Below are 21,636 nucleotides of genomic sequence, written 5' to 3'. Positions count from 1 at the left end.
AGTATAAATGGGTGGTTGATGGTCGGCGCAGACTCGGTGGGCCGAAGGGCCTTTTTCAAGTGCTGTATCTCTCATATATATCTCTCTCTCTCTGAAAAATGGGGTCAAGTGTTATGATCTGAAAATGTTGAATTCAATATGGAGTTTGAAAGGCTGTAAAGTACCTAGGGTTATTTTGGGCTTCATTCGAACAGTGTCGGAGTCATAGAACAGCATGATTGTAGCAGGGCAGAGAATTAAACTGAGGCAACTGGAATCTATTTCAGAATTCCAGCATCTGCAGTATTTTGCTTTTGTTCAAGTTAATCTGGAAATTGATGTGAATTAGTTTCTCTCCTCCCCCCACACCCCCAGCCTCATGGCCAACCTTTAGAGCTAGCCATTAAAACATTTCATACTACAAAATATAGTTCAATGTAAAGTGGTTTATGATGCACATCAACAGCAGTAGTATGACTCACGAAGTGGCTCCCAGTCTGACTCAAGTGTTGCAACCAGGAGGTACAAGAGCACCTCGACCAAGTCGTCTGACACTTTTGTTTTCCACTGGATGGAATATAACTTTTACCATGACAAAGTTAATGTTTAAAAAGCTCTTCAGACCTCCTGGACAAAATTAGCCACCTAAAAAGGCAGAACTCTGCACATGTCCAGACAGGGCACCTTTATCACTGAGCTCAGTGGCGACTTGGAGTGAGGTTCAATGAGCAGTACAACTCTGGCCCGAGTTGCACATTGCACTATATAGATACTGGTATCTGCAGTATAATGACAGCAAAAAGACAACAAAGGCAAAATATACATAGCCAGTGCACTGAAATCACAACTAGTTTGTATAATGATACTCATTTTTAAAAAAAACCTTCGGCCTGCTCCCAGTGGCACAAGAAGCACTGACTTTTTTTTCCCCACTGAAATCAGTACAAAACAAAAAACTTAGACAACTTGCAAGTGCTCTACGCATCATTTTGTACATGAACATGCAGTAGAAATTGAAGCTACTTGCCTGAAGTGACAAGCAAATTACACAAGCTCTTGAGAATTCAGACATTTAAAAAATTGCAAGTCTTTTAAAATGACTAAATAGCCAATAAAGTAACTGGCCTCAAAGAATCCAGTGATGACACTAAAACATGAGCAGGATTGATTCTTGGGAGTCCAACTGTTTTTCAACAGGTTTCTCAAAGTTGTCTTCATATATCCAACAAAGTTAGATAAAGAGGCTGTCTGTATGTCGAACACATAGTTTAATGGCGAGTAAACTCTAGATTGATGGCTAAAAAAATTGCACCCAATAATGTTTTGTAGGTGTAAACACATTGAATGCATTGTTGGAACCAATACTTGGGGTTGCACTTGATAGAAACATTCTAACCATTCCAGATAGTTTTTTTTTTTCAGTCCTTAATCTGGAATCAAGATGCTTTATTCTTGTATCATCCTCTGAACAAAGTGCATCATAGACAAACTGATATACCAAAAAAAGTCTTAGACAGTGCAGAGATTTACTAGAATGGCACTTCAGTTACATGGAGACTATGCTGGGATTGTTTTCCTTGCTGCACAGTAAGAGAATTAGAGTTGTTCAAATTTATGAAAGGTTTTGATACAAGTAGATAGGGAAAGTCAGAAGGGTCAGTAACCAGAGGACAGCAATTCAAGATAATTGGCAAAAAAATCTAGAGCTGGGGAAAATTAGTGTGTGTGTGTATGTATATATATATAAAAAACTTGATATGATCCTGAATGCATTCTCTGAAACAGTGGAAGCAAATTCAATAGTAACTTTCAAAAGGGAATTGCATATATTCTTGAAAAGGAAAAATTCACAGGGTTATGGGAAAAAAAAGAGACTAGAACTAACTGAATAGTTTTTTCAATAGTCAGTACAGGTATGAAGAGTCAAAAAGCCTCCTTCAGTGCTATATGATTCTATGAAAAAGATGGAAAATCCACAAGCAATTAGTTGGAATGGCAAAGTGGTGAGAGAAGAAATGGCCAGTGAGGGACAAACAGCATTCACCCAAGAGGCACACTCAGTTGGGCACTACTTCGCTACAATTTTGCTCATCTCCTAGAATGAAAAGTCCAATCACAAAGCACTCCCAGCTAATTATGCAGTTGAGTGACAGCTATTTCTCAATTACTGACTAATCACCACTAGTGTGCAAGCCATAATGTAATTTAAATGAAATAATGGAAAAAATAAAACTGTGGGTTAAGTTAAATCCACTTACCCTGTTATTAAGAAACTCAATCCTGTATAGCACACAATAATCTTTTTAATGATTAAATTTAAACAATCAATTAAATCCTATACAAATCCAAAGTAAATGCATGCACTTTGCCATTTTATGGCACCATTTTAATCTGAATTTTAAACTGAAGAGCAAAAATGTTTTGCACTGGTCATTGTCCCAAAATATCCAAAAGTAGTACTGAGTTGTATTAGATAGCAGTTATATTGTTCTTTTTGTACAACAGTTCCGTCACTTCATGCACCAAGTGCTGTAAACTGTTCTATATGAAGGCTATTTCCCAATAATTTACAAGCAGTTTTTATCCAAAATGAGAACTAGTAGGGTGCCCTCTGTCCAGCTGATCCTGCAGTTGTGCAAGTACATCCAATTCTCTTTCAACTCTCTCTGTTTTGTGGCTTACCAATGATCGATAAAAGTGAACTGCAAAGATGATGAAAATTAATCCAAAGGGTACCATAATCGTTGTGGATGTAATTGCTGCAGCTTCTCCAGGTGTTATCGATGTCAAACTATTATTTCCGTTATTAACCACAGGATTCTTATTTAATGGAAGAAACTTAACCCAACAAAGTAGCACAACTTCTGCAAGAAAAAGCAAGGTCCCAATGACTGTGGAGAAAGCCCATGCAAGTTCAATATGCCTGTGCATGCGCTCATGGGGTGATTCATGAACAGAATTGAGATTATGAACGTTGCTGACAGCCTCTATATTTGGAAGAATACAAGTGCTTATCATGAGAGCAAAAAGGTGTACTGCAACTAGCACAGTTGTGCAGGCACTGAAGGCTATCAAGAGACCTTGTGGGTAATTGTGGGTTGATTCAAGCTGCACCTCCACCATGGCTACCTAAAAACAAAACAAAGAGTCAATTGTTTGTAACAAAAGTTGACAAGCATACATGAATCATATCGTTTGAGTTAATACTCCATCTTGCATGCACCCCCACCCCACCATCACTTATTTTTCTCAATTCTTGCCTCTGTTCACATTTTCATTTTGTCCTTCCTGGGTCCTGAGCAGTCTTTTCTCTTTGCCCTCCCAGGTTAATAATGCTGTTCCAAGCAACCACATGCCCCTGTTCAAGATAGTTAGTGCCGAAGTTAATACTTTCATGCCAGAGAAAAGTGTACAGTGGCAGTATTTTGCCATGTCACCACCCAGTTTGTATTTCAGCTGAATTTTCATTTCTGATCAATGTTTTTCTTCACATTTTTGATCACATTATATTCTCTTACATGTCTTTTAACTGTTCCTCAGCAATTATTTGGTCGTTTCTTTTTAGTTTTAACTGTATGGTGATGACTTACCCCTGAGCTTCAATCAATAGCAGACTATTTAACTGCAGAGGACATCACAATCAAGCCCAATCTTGTCCTCACTTTCACAAATACTGACTGCCAGAAGGGAGTCACGGGTTAGTGATCAGGATTGGGAGCCATGGCTAATTTTTCCCCATAGTGTACTGAGCCCAACTGTTGCTCTCCTACCATGGTCCTCAGCAACTCAGCTCAGACCACGGTCTCAAACCATGGACAGAATTTTCCAAATATTCAACTCTTGTAAGACCATTTCTCTTTAAAAGAACTCCATGAAATGGCAGTTGCAGTAACACAGTTGCAGAAATACAGGAATAGGTGTAGGCCATTCGGTGCCGTTTCCTGCTCCCGCCCCGAACTAGAAAACTTTATCAACTTTGCTTCCAATTTCCACCCTTCTCTCACCTTTACATGGTCCATCTCTGACACTTCCCTTCCTCGACTTCTCTGTCTCCATCTCTGGGGATAGGTTGTCTACCAACATCCATTATAAGCCCACTGACTCCCACAGCTACCTCGACTACACTTCTTCACACCCTACCTCCTGTAAGGACTCCATTCCATTCTCCCAGTTTCTCCGTCTCCGACGCATCTGCTCTGATGATGCTACCTTCCATGACAGTGCTTCTGATATGACCTTTTTCCTCAGCCGAGGATTTCCCTCCACTGTGGTTGACAGGGCCCTCAACCGTGTCCGACCCATTCCCTGCACCTCTACCCTCACCCCTTCCCCTCTCTCCCAGAACCGTGACAGGGTTCCCCTTGTCCTCACTTTTCATCCCACCAGCCTCCATATCCAAAGGATCATCCTCTGCCATTTTCGCCACCTCCAGCGTGATGTCACTACCAGTCGCATCTTCCCCTCCCTTCCCGTCAGCATTCCGAAGAGATCGTTCCCTCCGCGACACCCTGGTCCACTCCTCCATTACCCCCACCACCTCGTCCCCGTCCCAGGGCACCTTCCCCTGCAATCGCAGGAGGTGTAATACCTGCCCATTTACCTCCTCTCTCCTCACTATCCCAGGCCCCAAACACTCCTTTCAGGTGAAGCAGCGATTTACTTGTACTTCTTTCAATGTAGTATACTGTATTCGCTGCTCACAGTGTGGTCTCCTCTACATTGGGGAGACCAAGCGCAGACTGGGTGACCGCTTTGCGGAACATCTCCGCTCAGTCCGCAAGCAGGACCCTGAGCTTCCGGTTGCTTGCCATTTCAACACTCCCCCCTGCTCACATCTCTGTCCTGGGATTGCTGCAGTGTTCCAGTGAACATCAACGCAAGCTCGAGGAACAGCATCTCATCTACCGATTAGGCACACTACAGCCTGCCGGACTGAACATTGAGTTCAATAATTTCAGAGCATGACAGCCCCCCACTTCACTTTCATTTTTAGTCATTTTTAGTTATTTTTTCTTCCTTTTTTTTGCATTCCTTTTTACATTTTTTACAATTTTTTTTTGCATTTACTTCATTTCATCTTAGTTTGTTCAGTTTGCTTACCCACTGTTTTTTTTTCAGGTTTGCACTTGCTGCTGTTCAATATTCAGTGTATTTACACCTAATCTGTACTAATGCTTTGTCTTTCAACACACCATTAACATATTGTTTGCCTTTGCTCCGTGACCTTTTGGTCAGCTATGTGGCCTGGTCCAATCTACACCTTCTCCTTTGTTATCTCTTGCCCAACCCCCACCTCACTTGTTTATAATCTGGGACTTTTCTAATATTTGTCAGTTCCGAAGAAGGGTCACTGACCCGAAACGTTAACTCTGCTTCTCTTTCCACAGATGCTGCCAGACCTGCTGAGTGAATCCAGCATTTCTTGTTTTCATTCAGACCCAAGCTTGTTCCACCCTATTCAATTAGATTGTGGCTGATCTGCACCTCTACTCCCTATACCTAAATTTGCCCCTTTTCCTTAATACTCTTACCCAGAGGACAGTGATCCAAAATCACTAAAATAGATCGAATCATTAATTGTTGAGACACTTTTCAATGCACAATTTGCTGCTGTGTTTCCCTACATTAAAACAGTGACTATACTTTAAATTTACTTTATTAGCTGTGAAGCACTTTGAGAAGTTCCAAAGCCGTGCAAGATTCTGTACAAGTGCAAATATTTTTTTCCTTCTTCACATGTTGTCTGAAGTTGTTTCAATTTGACTGCAGTTTCACTTAAACCATTTCCTGACTTGTGAAAAAAGCTGCTGCAGACATGACTAAGATACTTAGACCTCACAGTCAGTGTGAAACTATTAAGCTATTTGTCTGAAACTGTTTTGTTTGGTCAAACTGATTTGTTCTTGTGGACTGAACAAGTGAATGGAAATTTGGTTTAGTGCATTCTTAAATCTTTATTAATGCTTAAAAAGAAATAACCTTATTTTAGTTGGCTAGTTTACAGCACCAATTTATTTTAGGCATTTCACTCTGACTTAAAGTATTCTGCCGTGAAAGCAAACATTGATGTATTAAGATAGAGCGGCCTTTCGTCACCACTTTATATCCTACTGTACATAAAAATAAGTTGTGAAAGAAAACTAATGCTTTAGAACATTTGTCATTAAAAATTTTAATGTCCATCTTGTTTCTAGTGAAAAACAAATCAAAATAAAGAAAATCTAGGAATTTTTTTTTTTCGTGTCAGCTGCCAGAAGTCAAACTGACATTGTGATCCAGTGACAAGAAGCTGCTGATGATCTTAGTGGAATTAAAGGCGGATTTCAACAGAAAATATTATGCAACATTTCCCATTCAGATGAAACATATTTCTAAGATTTAGATATCAGTACCATATATTTATATGTTTACAGTTGTGATAGACAACTCCAGAACCACAAAACATTTTAATGGCTGTAAAACTAAGCTTATAAACCAAACCCATTAATACTGGAATTCCACTATCATTAAATGAGATGAAAAGAATGTCGAGCCTTGTGGAGGTGAGCTTGAGCATGAATAAAGACAAACAGCTGGAGGTAAACTTGTCAAATTTAATTACATTACAGATTTCCTAAAACCTGGATCAATTTTTTTTTTGCAACTTCTACCAGAGGCTACACCTTCAAGAACCAGGAAATGGTTAGTACTTTTCTTTTGTAGTCAAAGCACCTCAGTCAGGTATCAATCTACTCCCAACAATGTTACAAAATTTCAATTTTGTGAAAAGGCACATGTTAAAATGACTTTAAAAGCACCTGAAATACACAATATAGATGTTACCCTCTTTTGTAATGGATGAGGAGAGCATTTTGTGCTGTTAAAAACTAGGGTGAAACATTGACCATTACAGATCACTGGGAATGTAGTGATATTGCAAAGAAAGAAATTAAAAGCATCCCATTAGCATTATATTTTTCTATAAAGATGTTGCACCTAATTACAACACTAAAAAGGGCTGCCCTTTTGTTTGGGGTCTGCTACTTGCTCTCCAGTTTTCCCTTTAATCAATAAGGGTGGGGAAATCACTTGCATTCATATGGTGCTTTTCACAGGATGTCCCAAAGCACTTTTCAGCCAACATGTACTTCTGAAATATAGTCAGCGTTGGGAATGTTATTGAACAATGGAACCAAGGTGCACAATGTTCATATATTGTATATCCAGGACTGGACAGAAATTATTTTTCACACTACATTTGAAAGTATTTAAGTATTCTTGCACTGTTATTGCTATCACTGTATAACCACTATTGTTCTGGCTCCATTATGCACCATATTTCCTGCTGTCCTCGGCTAAACCTTCCTCGCTTTGCTACCCACCATCTCCTCGCCGTGCTCTCCCATCCACCAATTCTCTGACTCTCAACCCCTACTCTCCCCAACAAACTCTGGTGCTATAATCACTACCACTCTGCCCTCCCCCAAGGAATTACTTTGTCACTCCATGCCCCAGTTCCTCTGACTGGCTTTACATGCTCTTCTACCTCAAAACTGAAAATCCTTTGGTATTTTCATCTCAGTACACACTACAGGCGCTATTTCAAACTGTATTACTACCTTTCTCCACAAATGCCACTGCTTTTACACATCCTCACTAGACACCTTCCTCACCAAAACCAATTCCTTTCTGCCTGCATTCAGTCTCTGCCTTGACAGAAGACTGATCCTTGTGAATTTCAACCTCTAGTTTTCTTGCCCTCACCTCCTGCAATCCAACTTTAAGTCAACATCCCCACCCAAACATATAGCCAACTCATGATAGTCATCTCACATAGCCTCAAGATCTCCAACATGGCATTTCTCATTTTCCCTCTTTTGCTCAACTAGAACTCAAGTACCTCAAACCTCATTATGCTTTGCCATCACCTTTAACTACACTGATATTTCTATCAAATTACTCCATAACAGTCTCACCTTCACTTTCAATACCTCAGTCTTCACCATTCCTAGACAGTCTCTCAACTTACCAATCTGCATAGCCATCTTGGTGGCCTCATTTAAACTTACATGGGTGCAACCACTAGGTTTTCCAACATGCTGTACTCACTCCCTTTCCACATTCAAATCCATTCCTAGATAATCCTGGAGCAAGGACTCCAAAAGTCTTTTTCCACCAACCATTTCCACACTGCATTCTCATTTCACACATCAAGTGAAAGGAATCTGCTGACTTTGGGAATCCAAAAACCAAGCCTCTCCTAGACCCTAAACTCAAATACTTGCACTTCTGAACCATCTTTCCCCAACCTTACACTCTCCAGTTTGCCCTGTAATTATTTCATTAAAATTTAATTTCATTAAAATTGTCTCAGCCACGGGCGGCACTGTGGTGCAGTGGTTAGCACTGCAGTCTCACAGCTCCAGGGACCCGGGTTCGATTCTGGGCACTGCCTGTGTGGAGTTTGCAAGTTCTCCCTGTGTCTGCGTGGGTTTTCTCCAGGTGCTCCGGTTTCCTCCCACAAGCCAAAAGACTTGCAGGTTGGTAGGTAAATTGGCCATTATAAATTGTCACTAGTATAGGTAGGTGGTAGGGAAATATAGGGACAGATGGGGATGTTTGGTAGGAATATGGAATTAGTGTAGGATTAGTATAAATGGGTGGTTGATGGTCGGCACAGACTCGGTGGGCCGAAGGGCCTGTTTCAGTGCTGTATCTCTAATCTAATCTAAGTTCTTGACCATCCAATAACCATTCCTCACCTTCATGGTTGCTGACATCACAATCTTGTTTCTGCCTTTCAACAATGTTGTACTTCTTTCAAAAATCATTAACTATCAAGAAATGTCACCCTCAACCCCTCTGGTTCCTCACCTCCAGCACCACCCCCAAAACATCCTACTCTAAGTCTCCAAAGTTCTGGAACCATCTTTGTCTTGCACCAAGTGCTCCCACCTCTGCTCATGTACCTCCTGCCTCATTCTCACTGGCAAGATCTTCTAAAAGCATAGTCAATTTCCACATGTATGCCAATCACCCAGCTTTTATCCTTCAGTCTCCCTCTTTACTTCTACTCCACCAATCCTGAAATCTAAGTCCAACCTATCACTTTGAAGTTTGACTTCTCAAATGCTTTCTTAGCCAACCTCCCTACTTCCACAAATTAGGGTACATTTAGATCACTCTGGTCCACACCCTCACCTGGTTAAAGTTATACACACCCATATTCATCAAGCTCCAATGGCTCCCTGTTCCCCAGATCATTGAGCTAGGACTTTAAATATGAGAACAATGATCGCCTCCTACTGCACTTCTTGCATCCACCCTCTGCTCCTCAAACACTGAACCGTACTCCTGTTGGCCACATCTTCAGCCACCATGCTTCTCCCTATAGAAGTGTCGCACCAAATTTCGTTTCCCTTCTCCTCCATCCCTTTCAATTGTTTGTAAACTTTGAATTCTCTTTCACTTTGTCTCTCCCTTAACAGCCCAGCACCAACCATTTATTAAACCGTTATGCACTTTTTCTACCAGAATAGTGCTATAGAAATTAAAGTTGATTATATATTATAATGGAAAATCCTGTAAAGTCCCCAATAATCAAAACTAATTTCTGAATTATTGCTTTATCAGAGACCATTCCTAATTTAACTTTAACCAAAGTTTGGCTTTATTGAAATTTTAAGCAAGGTTAAAGAAACAATTATGTTTGGTTTAGACATTGGTAAGCATCTATGTCGGAGAGTCAATACAAATGAGTTTAAGAAAGAGTTGTTGGCATCGCAAGCATTCATCAAGCATATCCAAATCAAAAATGCACTTAGTTACCTTCCTGGTATCTTTCCCCCCTTAATGCCACATGTACATTTTCCATTTTAGAATGAAGATTTGCATTTCCATATTAAAAGAAATTGCACAATCTCTTTTCCTCCACTCCTGTAATTTTTCCTAACATGTGAATTCCCCCTTTCACACAGTCACAATCACCGGAGATGATAGAAACAGCAGTAATAAAAAGAAGAAATGCTGGAATCACTCAGCAGGTCTGGCAGCAACTGTGAAAAGAGAAGCAGAGTTAACGTTTCGAGTCAGTGACCCTTCCGAAGGGTCACTGACCCGAAACGTTAACTCTGCTTCTCTTTTCACAGATACTGCCAGACCTGCTGAGTGATTCCAGCATTTCTTGTTTTTATTTCAGATTTCCAGCATCTGCAGTATTTTGTTTTTATTTAAAGAAACAGCAGTGACAGGTTTCATTTTGAACACAATCCCAAAATTGCAAGTTAAGTGGCACAAGTTCAAACTAAAACAACGCAAGCCTAAAATGTACCAAGGAAAGAGGTCAGAACTACTTTTATAGATTCGGGATATTTTGAAAATCCATTAAAATGAAACAAGAAAGGCATTCTGAAATATTTAAACTTAGTCAAAATAATATTGGCAATCTACCACTAGATGGTGCTGGCTCCAAATAATTTATTCTAGTAATAAGGCAAACATGATGGCTTTGACCCCCATCTCCCACCAAACCTCCCCTCCCCTCCCCTCACCCCTCCATCCCATCATGGAATGAATGAGCACAGCAGGCTGCCATTTGGCCAATTATGCCTACCCTTTGAAAGAGCTATCCAAAAAAATGTTTAGCTAGACGAAACTGTGGCTCATCCAAGTTTGATTGTCAGACAAGCAGCTTGACAACACGGCCAGTGGAAGGGTCAAGAGAGGTGACATAGAAGTCGAGCCAGATGTCATCACACTACTTGAGGAAGCCAACCCTCGTCAGCAGATGAGGTCACTGAAGAGTGGCACGTCGACGAGGAAGATGGGGAAAAAGGATAGATCATGTTCTGATGATATGAATAGATAAGAGTGGAACCAAATCAGTGCAGTCCCACTGAGTTAAGTAATGGGGAGAAGTGTTGGAGGAAAACGTCAAGGACTGCAGAGGCTGAGGAGGAATAATATACCACAGTCACATTCACAGAGAATGTCATTTGTAACTTTAAATAGGTGCTGTGCAGGGCAGAAACCTGATGAGAAACTCAAAACAGGAAGTTGGGGACAAAAGGTGGACAGATTTGCATATTTAATGTATTTAAGTACGTGAGAGGAAAGGGAGATGGGGTGATAGTTTACAAAGATAGAGGAGTTGACGTTGGATTTTTAAGCAGTGGGCTGATGACGGTGGTTTTGAAAGAGATGGGGATATTGTCTCTGGAGAAGGAACCAATTAAAATGTCAGCTAGAATGAGGGCAGGAAGGAAGGATGGGTGACCTGAAATTTAGTGGGGGAATGTGGTCAAGAAAGCAGAAGGTTGTTCTCATGGAGATGAGCTCAACAAAGGGTGACAGAAGAGAAACTAATGAAAGATGTGGGTTTAGGGAAAGAAGCAGAAACAGTTGAAGAGATGGTCCCAACTTTAGTGACAAAGTCTTCCATAAGCTCCTTGTACTTCTTGTTGGAGGTTGACAATGGAGGGATTTAAGCAGATGGTTGGTAGTGGAGAAAAGCCAAAAGTAATCTTTGCTCTCCAGGACGATCCTAGAGTAGTGGGCAGGTTCGGAAGAGTGTGGGCCTTAATAGTACATGATGTGGTCCAGTCAGCCAGGGCTCTGTTATTAGCACTTTTGCCTCAGAGTCAAAAGGTTGTGGGTTAAGCTCCCACTGCAGAAACTTGAACACAAAACTCTAGGTTGACACTCCAATGCACTATTGATGGGAGTGCTGCACTGTCAAATGAGACGTTAAATTGAGGCTCTGTTTACTCTGAGGTGGGCACAAAAGATCCATGGACTATTTTGAAGAGCAAGGGAGTTAACCCTAGCCAATACCCATCCCTCAATGAACAGAGACGGTTTCCCACCTCCTTCTGGAATGTGTCTTTGCATAACAGGCATGGAAAGAGATGCAGTGGGTTTTTTTTTAAATTTTATTTTATTTAGAGATACAGCACTGAAACAGGCCCTTCGGCCAGAGTCTGTGCTGACCATCAACCACCCATTTTTGTTGAGGTTCATCCCAAGCAGCTCTAACACAGTAGTCTGTGCTCTACAGGCTGTTCCCAGGGACGCAGACCGAGATAAACATCAACTGCTGCTGGAGGACTATCAATTCGGTGAAAGACGCCCTTTGGTCTGCCCGAAACTTGCTGGTCTTCCAGCGCAAAGAGTTGCCCACGACCGAATGTTGCAGACTGGCACATTCCAAGGTCCAGGACTACGTGCTAAGGGACGCACTAAAGCCTGGGGCAGCCGCAGCAAAGGCTCAATGGGGAAAGACCACTGTGTAAGGTCCCCCCCACCAAGCTGAACTTAGGGGCTGGATCCATGGGAAACCCCTCGAACTGTATCGGGAAATTTTGTGCTGTAAAATGTAAAAATGTATATGGCATGAAACATGAAATGGAAGGGTTGGGAGGCAACTCATGATTGTATTGAAGGAAACTGATCACCCTTGCACTGTTTGTATTGTTTGACTTGATGCTGTTTGAAACTGTTTGGTAATGTATTTTTATTTTAAAAACAGATTTTTATGAATAAAGTATATTTTGGAAATAAAAGAACAGATTATCTGGTCATTATCACATTTGAGTTGCTGTGCCAAACTTTGCTGCCATGTTTCCTACATTACAACAGCGACTACACTTGAAAAGTAATCCAGTTACTGTAAAGCACTTTGGGATGTCCAGAGACTGTCAAAGACGATATACGTACACACCCATCACCCTCCCCCCGCCCCATGCACACCCATCCACACGTCTTTCTTCAGGGAATGAAGATAGTGGCCATACCAGGGGAAAACTATGTTTTTTTCTTCAGTCAAGAAGTTTATTATGTTAATGATCATTCCGGCAAAGTATCAAATATATTTTAGTATTACAGTTCAATAATCATGTTCCAAAGAGCAATCTAAAAATTATAAGCTAAACTAGATTAAACCTGGGGGGGGGGGGGGGGGGGGGGATCAATTTCAGCATGCTGATGCTTTCCCCATTTAGTGTAGGAAATACTTTATCTTCTCTGCACACTGCTGAGCATCATCAACCTACAGTGCACCTTCAGTCACCTGTACCACATATAAATTGTTGGACAAAGTACCAGAGATTGGGGGAGGGGAAGGGAAGTAAACTCCACTGCTAATACTGCGGCACAATGGCGCAGTGGTTAGCACCGCTGCTTCACAGCTCCAGCAACCCGGGTTCAATTCTGGGTACTGCCTGTGCGGATTTTGCAAGTTCTCCCTGTGACGGCGTGGGATTCCGCCGGGTGCTCCGGTTTCCTCCCACAGCCAAAGACTTGCAGGTTGATAGGTAAATTGGCCATTGTAAATTGCCTCTAGTGTAGGTAGGTGGTAGAAGAATAGAGGGAAGGTGGGGATGTGGTAGGAATATGGGATTAATGTAGGATTAGTATAAATGGGTGGTTGATGGTTGGCACAGACTCGGTGGGCTGAAGGGCCTGTTTCAGTACTATATCTCTCTATGACTCTAATAATGTAGATCAATTCCTTTTAGTATTATACATTGTGAAGGCCATTATGAAAGTATTTTTTGTTCTTTACAAAACTTCTCTGATTAAACAAAGTTTCCAAATTACAAACATTGATATTATTTGCATGAAAAATATGCACACAGCTGATTTAATCAATAAATGGATGCAGGCAGGACAGTGCAAAATTGGAAGACCTTATTGTCAGTACAGACTGACAATCCTATTATTTGATCCAAACAAAAGCAATTACTGCCTTAAAATATTTTAAAGAATGTTCAAACCAAATTTAAACTCAGAACAATAGCCACATCAGAAGCAAGCATATATTTAAATCTGGAAACCTTTCTGGAAGAGAAAAGAATTTTCCCATTAAGGACCCTCTGCAAGAACATACACATTTAGGCATCAGCTGTTATGGTCCCTACAAAGAGCCTGGCAATACTCAATGACTGAATTAATTTATGAAGAATGCCCATTTGTCCATTTATACCAATAGGCTTCTGCTGCCTGTTGAAACATGCCTCGACCCAACTGATTGTCTTCAGAGGGAGGCGTGGAGCCCAGCGGAGAAGTCAAAATTTTATATACCCAAGATTTTATAAAAAGCTAAATCAGTGTTATTAATTCCACAAACTAGTAATTGAAAAATAGAAATTCATAGAATATTTTAATTTGATGTCTGGATAAAAAGAAAATCTGCAAGAAAAGTGTTAATTGAAAACGAATTAATGACCATAATTACTGCATTAGTTTGCCACAACATACACTATTTAGAACCTTCATTCTCTGAACAGACCATGCTGCAATTGCTGCTAAACCGAGCACACTTAATTGTTAAAATGCTCTTTTAAATTTAAAATACAAAATAAAGACACTTTGCTCTGCCTGGATGATTAATCACTGATTTACATATTAACAACTTTCGAAAAAGCTTTAAAGTCAAAATATGATAAACGAAAAATTAAGAGCCAGCGCCTGCTTTTCTCTTCAGTCACCCAACAAATTAAGATATATGGAAAATGAAAAGGTTCAAGGACAACGAGCAAGAGACAGATGAAATGTTTAAATTTTAAAAAGGTCCCCGAAAATATATTTTGCATTTTATCAGACCAGCCGTACAAATAGGCTTGCATAGAAGCAAAAATCTGCTGCATTACTGCAGGTTTTTTCCCCTAGAGAGAGAACGTGAGAAGGTTCATAAAAGGCAGGGCGATTTTCACTTACATTTCATACTAAAACGATTTTAAAATATTACCTACAAATAATATAATTACGTCAAATACTTCAGCAAAAAGTAAAGGTTGCTGTTTCCGAATTATTCGAATCCACAACTCATCCTGTGCCATTTGTATAACAAATGCTTACATTCTGCTTTTGGTAGTATTTCCACAGCATGGCGATGCAGTAAATTATATACCATTACACCGCAGTAACACGAATATTTAAAACTCTGCAGAAATCAGCCACCGACTTTACTGCTCGCAAACCATGTGTGACAATGCTAATTTGCAATATTATTAGTCGTGCGCCTGTCGCTATTTATAACTGGTTAATCTGTAAAACACACTTAACCAAAGCAAGATTGAGGAAGTACGAGCTGAGAAGAAGTAATCACTTAAATCGGGTAAAGAAAAGTGGCACAGGAAATAAAATATTCAGCAAAAGTCTAGAATCAGATGATAGAAATAAGTCACACAAACTCAGTGAATTCTATAATAGGTTTGGAAAACTTACCATAGCGAAACCCGACAATAAAGCTGACGTCCTGCTGGAGGCTTTGAGTTTGGCTCTGCTCAGATAAAGCTTCCTCCAGGACAGAGCCTGCATCGAGTGCTCGTTCAAACTCATTTAATTAACCCTCCCCTTAATTCAACTCAGTTATTTCCTCGGCGTTAAAACAGGAGAAAAAAAATCCCAGCTTCGAGCAGCAGCAAGTCTCACAGGTGATAACTGCCGTGCGCTGTTTTCTTCCCCTCCTTAAAACGCTAACATTTCTTCCGTACTTGAAAGAGAAATTAAAGCTCCTTTGTTGCAAAAAGCACTCGCAGAACAGGAGTCGTCGTGGTTTCGATTGCTAACTTCACACACACACAGTTAATGAGAAGCACATACAACAACAAAAAACCCACACAAGTAACCAGCGCGACCGACATGTAACAGAATCAGGAGACCAGATCGAGTGCAGCTATTAAAGGGGTACGAGCTCTTCTCTACTGCTGCTGGCTGACTCCCCGCTCGCTGGCTGTGTGGCTATTGTGTGCAAGCCAAGCCCTGTCCACCGCGCCTGCCAATCATCTTATCTGGGCTCCGGGTGACGTTCCATTCTCCGCCGCGCCTGTCAATCATCTTGTCTGGGCTCCGGGTGACGTTCCATTCTCCGCCGCGCCTGTCAATCATCTTGTCTGGCCTCCGGGTGACGTTCCATTCTCCGCCGCGCCTGTCAATCATCCTTTCTGGGCTCCGGCTGGCGTTCCATTCCGGTGCGCTGTGCACCGTCCGCCGCTGGTCCCGCCCCGTGTCAGTGAGATTGATTCAAACTCTGACCCAGATTCGCTGCACTGCACAAAACACCATCGTAACCTCCCCCCGCCCCGCTACTTCTTCCTTTTTCACCACTCCCAATCCCGAGCCATTGGCTCGTACTATTGCCGCCTCTGCCAGTTTGTGATAAGCATTGCACACATCATGATGGTAGGAAGGACTTGCAAGTGTTTTGCATATAAACGGCTCTAGAACCTTATAGTGCCGGCCGGGAGGGGGGGCGGACTCCGGGGTTTTTTCCCTCCCCAATCCAACACAATACACAAACCTCCCATCGCAGTTCTCATATCAGAAGGGAATCGACCTGATACCGAAGTAAGTTAGTCCGCTTAATGCGCGAGACTGTGGTTTCTACACAGGCCTTTAGTCAGGGTCACTTTAAACATACACGTTGATTTTTTTAAAAATATGAAAAACAAAGTTTATTTTACAGCATTTTCATGATTGCTGTTTTAGCATAACACGAGATTAAAACTGTATGGTAATGATTTAGAGGTGTATAAAAAGTTGTAAGTTTTTAAAAAATAAATAACCCTAAATAATGGTTGAGGGGGAGGATGTGAGAGAGCATGGCAATGTTGGCTTTAGGAATTACGAGGCCTTGAAAGGAAATTATGCGTGGGTGGGAGAGAGGAGGCTCTTCATGTTTTTCGCCTGTTAATTTTTTGCTTTTAATTTAGAAGACACACTGAACCAGTTTTTACGATCTGTGTTGTGGGTTCATTCGGAAAATTCTGTATTCTGTGGGTATTTTCATAACTTCAATCTGTTAGCCTTTGGAGACTGAACAATTGAGCCGTTTTTTAAAGCATAAAATGCACAGCCGTCAATGATTGGCTGTAATGATTTGCCTCCCTGGTTAGTACTTACAGGTTACAAAACACAATTTTACCCAATTCAGTGGTACTTATGAATATATTTCGCTAGTTATTAAATGCAATAGAAAGGGTGTACAGTTAGGTCCAATGTCTACAGTCAGATATGTGTCTCTTAGTGACCAAGACAAGATGGCAGCTACAAGGAAGCCTGAAATCCACACTGCTTCATTTGCTTTGCTGCAGAAGAAAGTGGTAGTAGTTACTGGAAGCATTGAGGCACATAACAGCAGAAAATCTAAATTCATAATCGCAGGAGTACTATCAGTGAAGTTGCTAACCATCTGGCTTCGGACTGGGCAAACTGATTTTCTGGAGGCTACCAAGAAAATTCCAAAAATTTAAATCGAGAAATCATTTTTTCTGTATTTGTGGCCTTGTTGAATATATGGTGTGTTTGGGATACAATGTTGCTTCCCCAATCTGATATACAGCCTCTGATTGGCTGCCACAGTTTTGACATTTGTAAGTTTTGCCATAATTGATTAAATAATTGCCCTGGTGGCTTTGTTGAAGTTTGAACTAAATGGCTGCATCCAGAGATTCTGCCAAGTGATGTTTTGGATTTGGCATAATGGTGACAATTGTATGGATTATTGTACTGTATGAGGTTGTGTTCCTGATTTTGAGTTGTGCGGATGAGGCTTTTCCCTGGAGGAAGGGATAGAAAGCTGAAGGATGCTGCTCTGTATACCTCTTGGTAGATGACTCTTCATTGGGAATATTGGCATCGAGTAGGGAACAGGTCATATAGCTGCCCTATTGGTTCAGAATAAGTAATGTATTTTATTTTATAATGTCAAGGTGGGTTAGGGGATTATTTTAGACTGAAATTGCATTTGTTGTTGTTATTGGGAGTGGATGGATCTCACTCGGGTCTGTTCATGAGTGGCGTTCCACAAACTGTGTATTGGAACAAGGTAGCTGTTCCTCGTTTTATCATTGATTTGAACATAAGAAATTGGAGCAGGAGTAGACCATATGGCCCCTTGAGCCTCTGTCAACATTCAATATGATAATGGCTGATCATCTGCTTCAATACTTCCCATATCCCTTGATTCCCTGTGGGACCAAAAATCTGTCTATCTCAACCTTAAATACATTCAAGGATGGAGCATCCACAATCCTCCGGGACTGAGAATTCCAAAAATTCACAACCCTTTGAGTGAAGAAATTTCTTCTCATCTCAGTCCTAAATAATCGGCCCCTTATCCTGAGACTTTGTTCCAGATTCCCCAGTCAGGGGAAACAACCTCTGTGTTTATCTTGCATGTTTCAATGAGATCATCTCTCATTCTTCAAAACTCCAAGGAATATAGGCCCAATTTACACAACCTCTTATCCCAGGAACGAATCTAGTGAACCTTTGTTCTACCAACTCCGAGGCAAGTATATCCTTCTTTGGACCTGGAGACAAAAACAGTACTCCAGATGTGGTTTCACCAATGCCCTGTGCAATTGTAGCAAGACTTCCTTATTCTTGTATTCTAATCCCCTTGCAATAAAGGCCAACATGTCATTTGTCTTCCTAATTACTTGTTGAACTTGCATGCTAACTTTCTTTGTTCCTTGTATGGATACACCCAAGTCCCTCTTTTTTTATTTCCAAAATATACTGTATTCATAAAAATCTGTAAAAAATACATTACCAAACAGTTTCAAACAGCAACAAGTCAAAAATACAAACAGTGCAAAGGCGGTCCGTTCCTTCTATACAATCATGAGTTGCCTCACAACCCTTCCATTTCATTTGCCATGCCAGATACATTTTTACATTTTACAGTGCACAAAATTTTCCCGATACAGTTCGAGGGGTTTCCCATGGGTCCAGCCCCTCAGTTCAGCTTGGTGGTGGGACCTTACACAGTGGTCTTTCCCCATTGAGCCTTTGCTGCGGCTGCCCCAAGCTTTAGTGCGTCCCTCAGCACATAGTCCTGGACCTTGGAATGTGCCAGTCTGCAACATTCGGTCGTACAACTCTTTGTGCTGGAAGACCAAAATGCCCCATTTATCCCTATTCTTTGCGTCTTGTCCACTTCTCTCGACTCCTCCACTGTTGCTAAATTATCAGACTGTTTATCTGACATCCAGTACTGGATGAGTAGAAATTTCCTCTAATTAAATATTGGGAAGACTGAAGCCATTGTTTATCAGTCTCCGCTCCAAACTCCATCCCTAGCTACGGACTCTATTCCTTTCCCTGGCAACAGTCTGAGATTAAGCTGGTCTGTTCGCACATTGGTGTCACATTTGACCCTGAGATGAGCTTCCAACCTCATATTCATGCCACCTAAAGGCCTGCTCAAGTCAGGAAAAAAAACACGACCCGAAGCCGACAGAACCACATCGGACCCGAGCCCGACCCGGCCCGCGTCCCTCCATTTTTTCCCGCGCCCGACCCGACCACCGGAAAGTTCACTTTACCTGTCTTCCGACTCCAAATCTGCAGGAAGCTGCAGCATGAGTGCGATGACGTCATAGAGATGCTCACTCGCTCACTGCTTGGACTCAGAGTTTCCCTCCTTGACGTCCTGGACTCTCAGCTCAGGCAGGCTTTTCAACTTTGACACTTACCAGCAGAGCAAAATGCAATACTTACTGTGTGTCCCCGAGCCGGACCCGGCCCGGATGACCCGACCCGACCTGAGCCCAAAAGCTGGACCTGGAAGAGCGACCCGCGCCCAACGCATGTCTTCGGGTCCCGTCAGGTTTGGGTTGGGTAGCAGGCCTTTAATACCATCACTAAGACCGCCTATTTCCACCTCCATAACATCGCCTGACTTCGTTTCTGTCTCAGCTCATCTGCTGCTGAAACCCTCATTCGTGCCTTTGTTACCTCTGGACTTGACTATTCCAATGCACTGCTGGCTGGTCTCCCACATTCTACTCTCTGTAAAGTTGAGGTCATCCAAAACTCTGCTGGCTGTGTCTTAACTTGCACCAAGTCCCGTTCCCTGTCACCCCTGTGCTCGCTGACCTACATTGGCTCTCAGTGAAGTTACATCTAGATTTTAAAATTGTCATCCTTGTTTCCAAACCCCTCCATGGCCTTGCCCCTCCCCATCTCTGTAATCTCCTCCCACCCCACAACCCTTCAAGATATCTGTGCTCCTCTAATTCTGCCCTCTTGTGCAACCCCAATTTTAATTGCTCCACCATTCAGTTGCATTGGCCCCAAGCTCTGGAATTTTTTCCCTACACCTCTCCCCCTTTTCATCCCCTTTAAGTCACTCGTTAAAACCTACCTCTGTGACCAAGCTTATGGTCATCTGACCTAATATCTCCTTTTGTGGCTTGGTGTCTTAATTTGTTTTATAATGCTCCTGTAAAGCACCTTGGGATGTTTTATTATGTTAAAGGCGCTGTATAAATATGTTATTGTTAACCAGTCCTCTATCCATGCTAATACTACCTGCAACACCCTGAGCACTTATCGCGTGTTAACCATTTGTCTGGCATCTTATCGAATGCCTTTTGAAAATCCAAGTATACTGCATCTACTGGTTCCCCTTTATCTACCCTACTGGTTTCATCCTCAAAAACTCTAATAAATTTGGAGGTGGACTTAAATAAAAAGCATTCCTAAATTTCCTGATAACATGAGAATATAGATGGACTAAACCAATAGACTACAGGATTTAAATGAGCTTGGGTGAATGCGCTCATGAGTGGCAATGTCACTTAATGTGGACAAGTGCAATCTTATGAACTTGGGGTTAGAATATTTCTAGCTTGTTACACCATGCAGGAATACACAGCAAAGATAACTAATTAATGAAGAGATCTGAAGGTAATGATTGATTAAAGGTGTACAAGCAGTGTGAGTTGGTTATAGGGAAAACAAATGGGGTTTTAACTTATATTACTGTAAGAGTGCAAAATGTATACTTAGCCCTGCCTACATGTTAAGGTGAATGTATAAGATCCCATGACACCATTTGAAGAAGAACAAGGAAATTCCCATGGTCCTTTGGCCACTTCTGTTCACTGTGTATGTCAGTGATCTTGGCCTAGAGGAAGTGGTGTGAAATTGGCACAATACCAAAACAGGAGCTATAATTAATTCCTTAGAAAACCAAAGGAAGCTACAAAGCGATACTGATAAGATGGGGTATGAGAGTACAATGTCAGTAAGTGTGTGTTAATTTTGATTTTAAAAATGCACTAATTATAATTTGATTGCAATGCTCCTTGATGTGAATCAGCAAAGATTTGGGGAAATGCGATATTGAAGGAAGTATCTCAGTTAGATGAAAAAGCTGGATTTATCATAGGATGTCTAGAATATAAACACTAAGAGGTAATGATTAGTGGCATAGGGCTCCATGCTATCAGAAGGATATTGAGGCTTTAGAAAGGGTGCAGTGCAGTTCACTGGGGTGTTGCCTGGAATGAACAAACATGAGGAAAGGCTCAATGTTGGGGCATGGATACTCATTACTCAACACAGTGCTGTACAATACATTTCGCCTTTGATCCTCACGGGTGCCAGGAAGAATCTCTGAATATAGAGTCACCTTGGCCGATGGTTAAAACCTCTCACCAGAAGGTAATCTGGTGGGATAAGGAAGTGGGGAGCGTGAAGCACCATTGAATGATTGGAAGGAAGTGATTATAAGGGCACCTTATTTTGGAATACAGTTTTTAACTGCTGTCAAGCAACTATTTGTCGCAGAGAGGTCCCACTTGCTACAACAAAACAAAACTCAGCCGTGGGAAAATCTGGTGTAATATGAAATTGGGGCTTTATCCTCTTAAATTAAGCTTTATT

At 41.5% G+C, this 21,636-nt stretch overlaps 2 protein-coding genes across 5 annotated transcripts in view; one reads left to right on the top strand and one right to left on the bottom strand.

Moving 5' to 3' along the window:
• Positions 1-410: 410 nt before the first annotated feature.
• LOC137382707 (calcium release-activated calcium channel protein 1-like) lies at positions 411-16,021 on the bottom strand. Its single transcript, XM_068055024.1, has 2 exons — positions 15,184-16,021; positions 411-3,108 (listed from the first exon to the last, which is right to left on the bottom strand). Exons 1-2 carry the CDS (start codon positions 15,295-15,297, stop codon positions 2,560-2,562), a joined length of 663 nt encoding a protein of 220 aa, XP_067911125.1. The 5' UTR covers positions 15,298-16,021; the 3' UTR covers positions 411-2,559.
• Positions 16,022-16,139: 118 nt separating this feature from the next.
• Positions 16,140-21,636, top strand: part of kdm2bb (lysine (K)-specific demethylase 2Bb) — a 267,493-nt gene continuing 261,996 nt past the window's right edge. The window contains exon 1 of one of the 4 annotated variants that reach the window (XM_068054994.1): positions 16,140-16,305. The gene's annotated coding sequence lies outside the window, so the exon portion shown is untranslated. The remainder of the gene's footprint in view (positions 16,306-21,636) is intronic. The other 3 variants (XM_068054999.1, XM_068054998.1, XM_068054997.1) reach the window with 3 other exon arrangements.

Source organism: Heterodontus francisci, chromosome 23 (genome assembly GCF_036365525.1).
Source record: "Heterodontus francisci isolate sHetFra1 chromosome 23, sHetFra1.hap1, whole genome shotgun sequence".
NCBI lineage: Eukaryota > Metazoa > Chordata > Chondrichthyes > Heterodontiformes > Heterodontidae > Heterodontus > Heterodontus francisci.
Note: the sequence above shows the minus strand (reverse complement) of the source record. Positions and strands in the feature narration are given on the sequence as shown.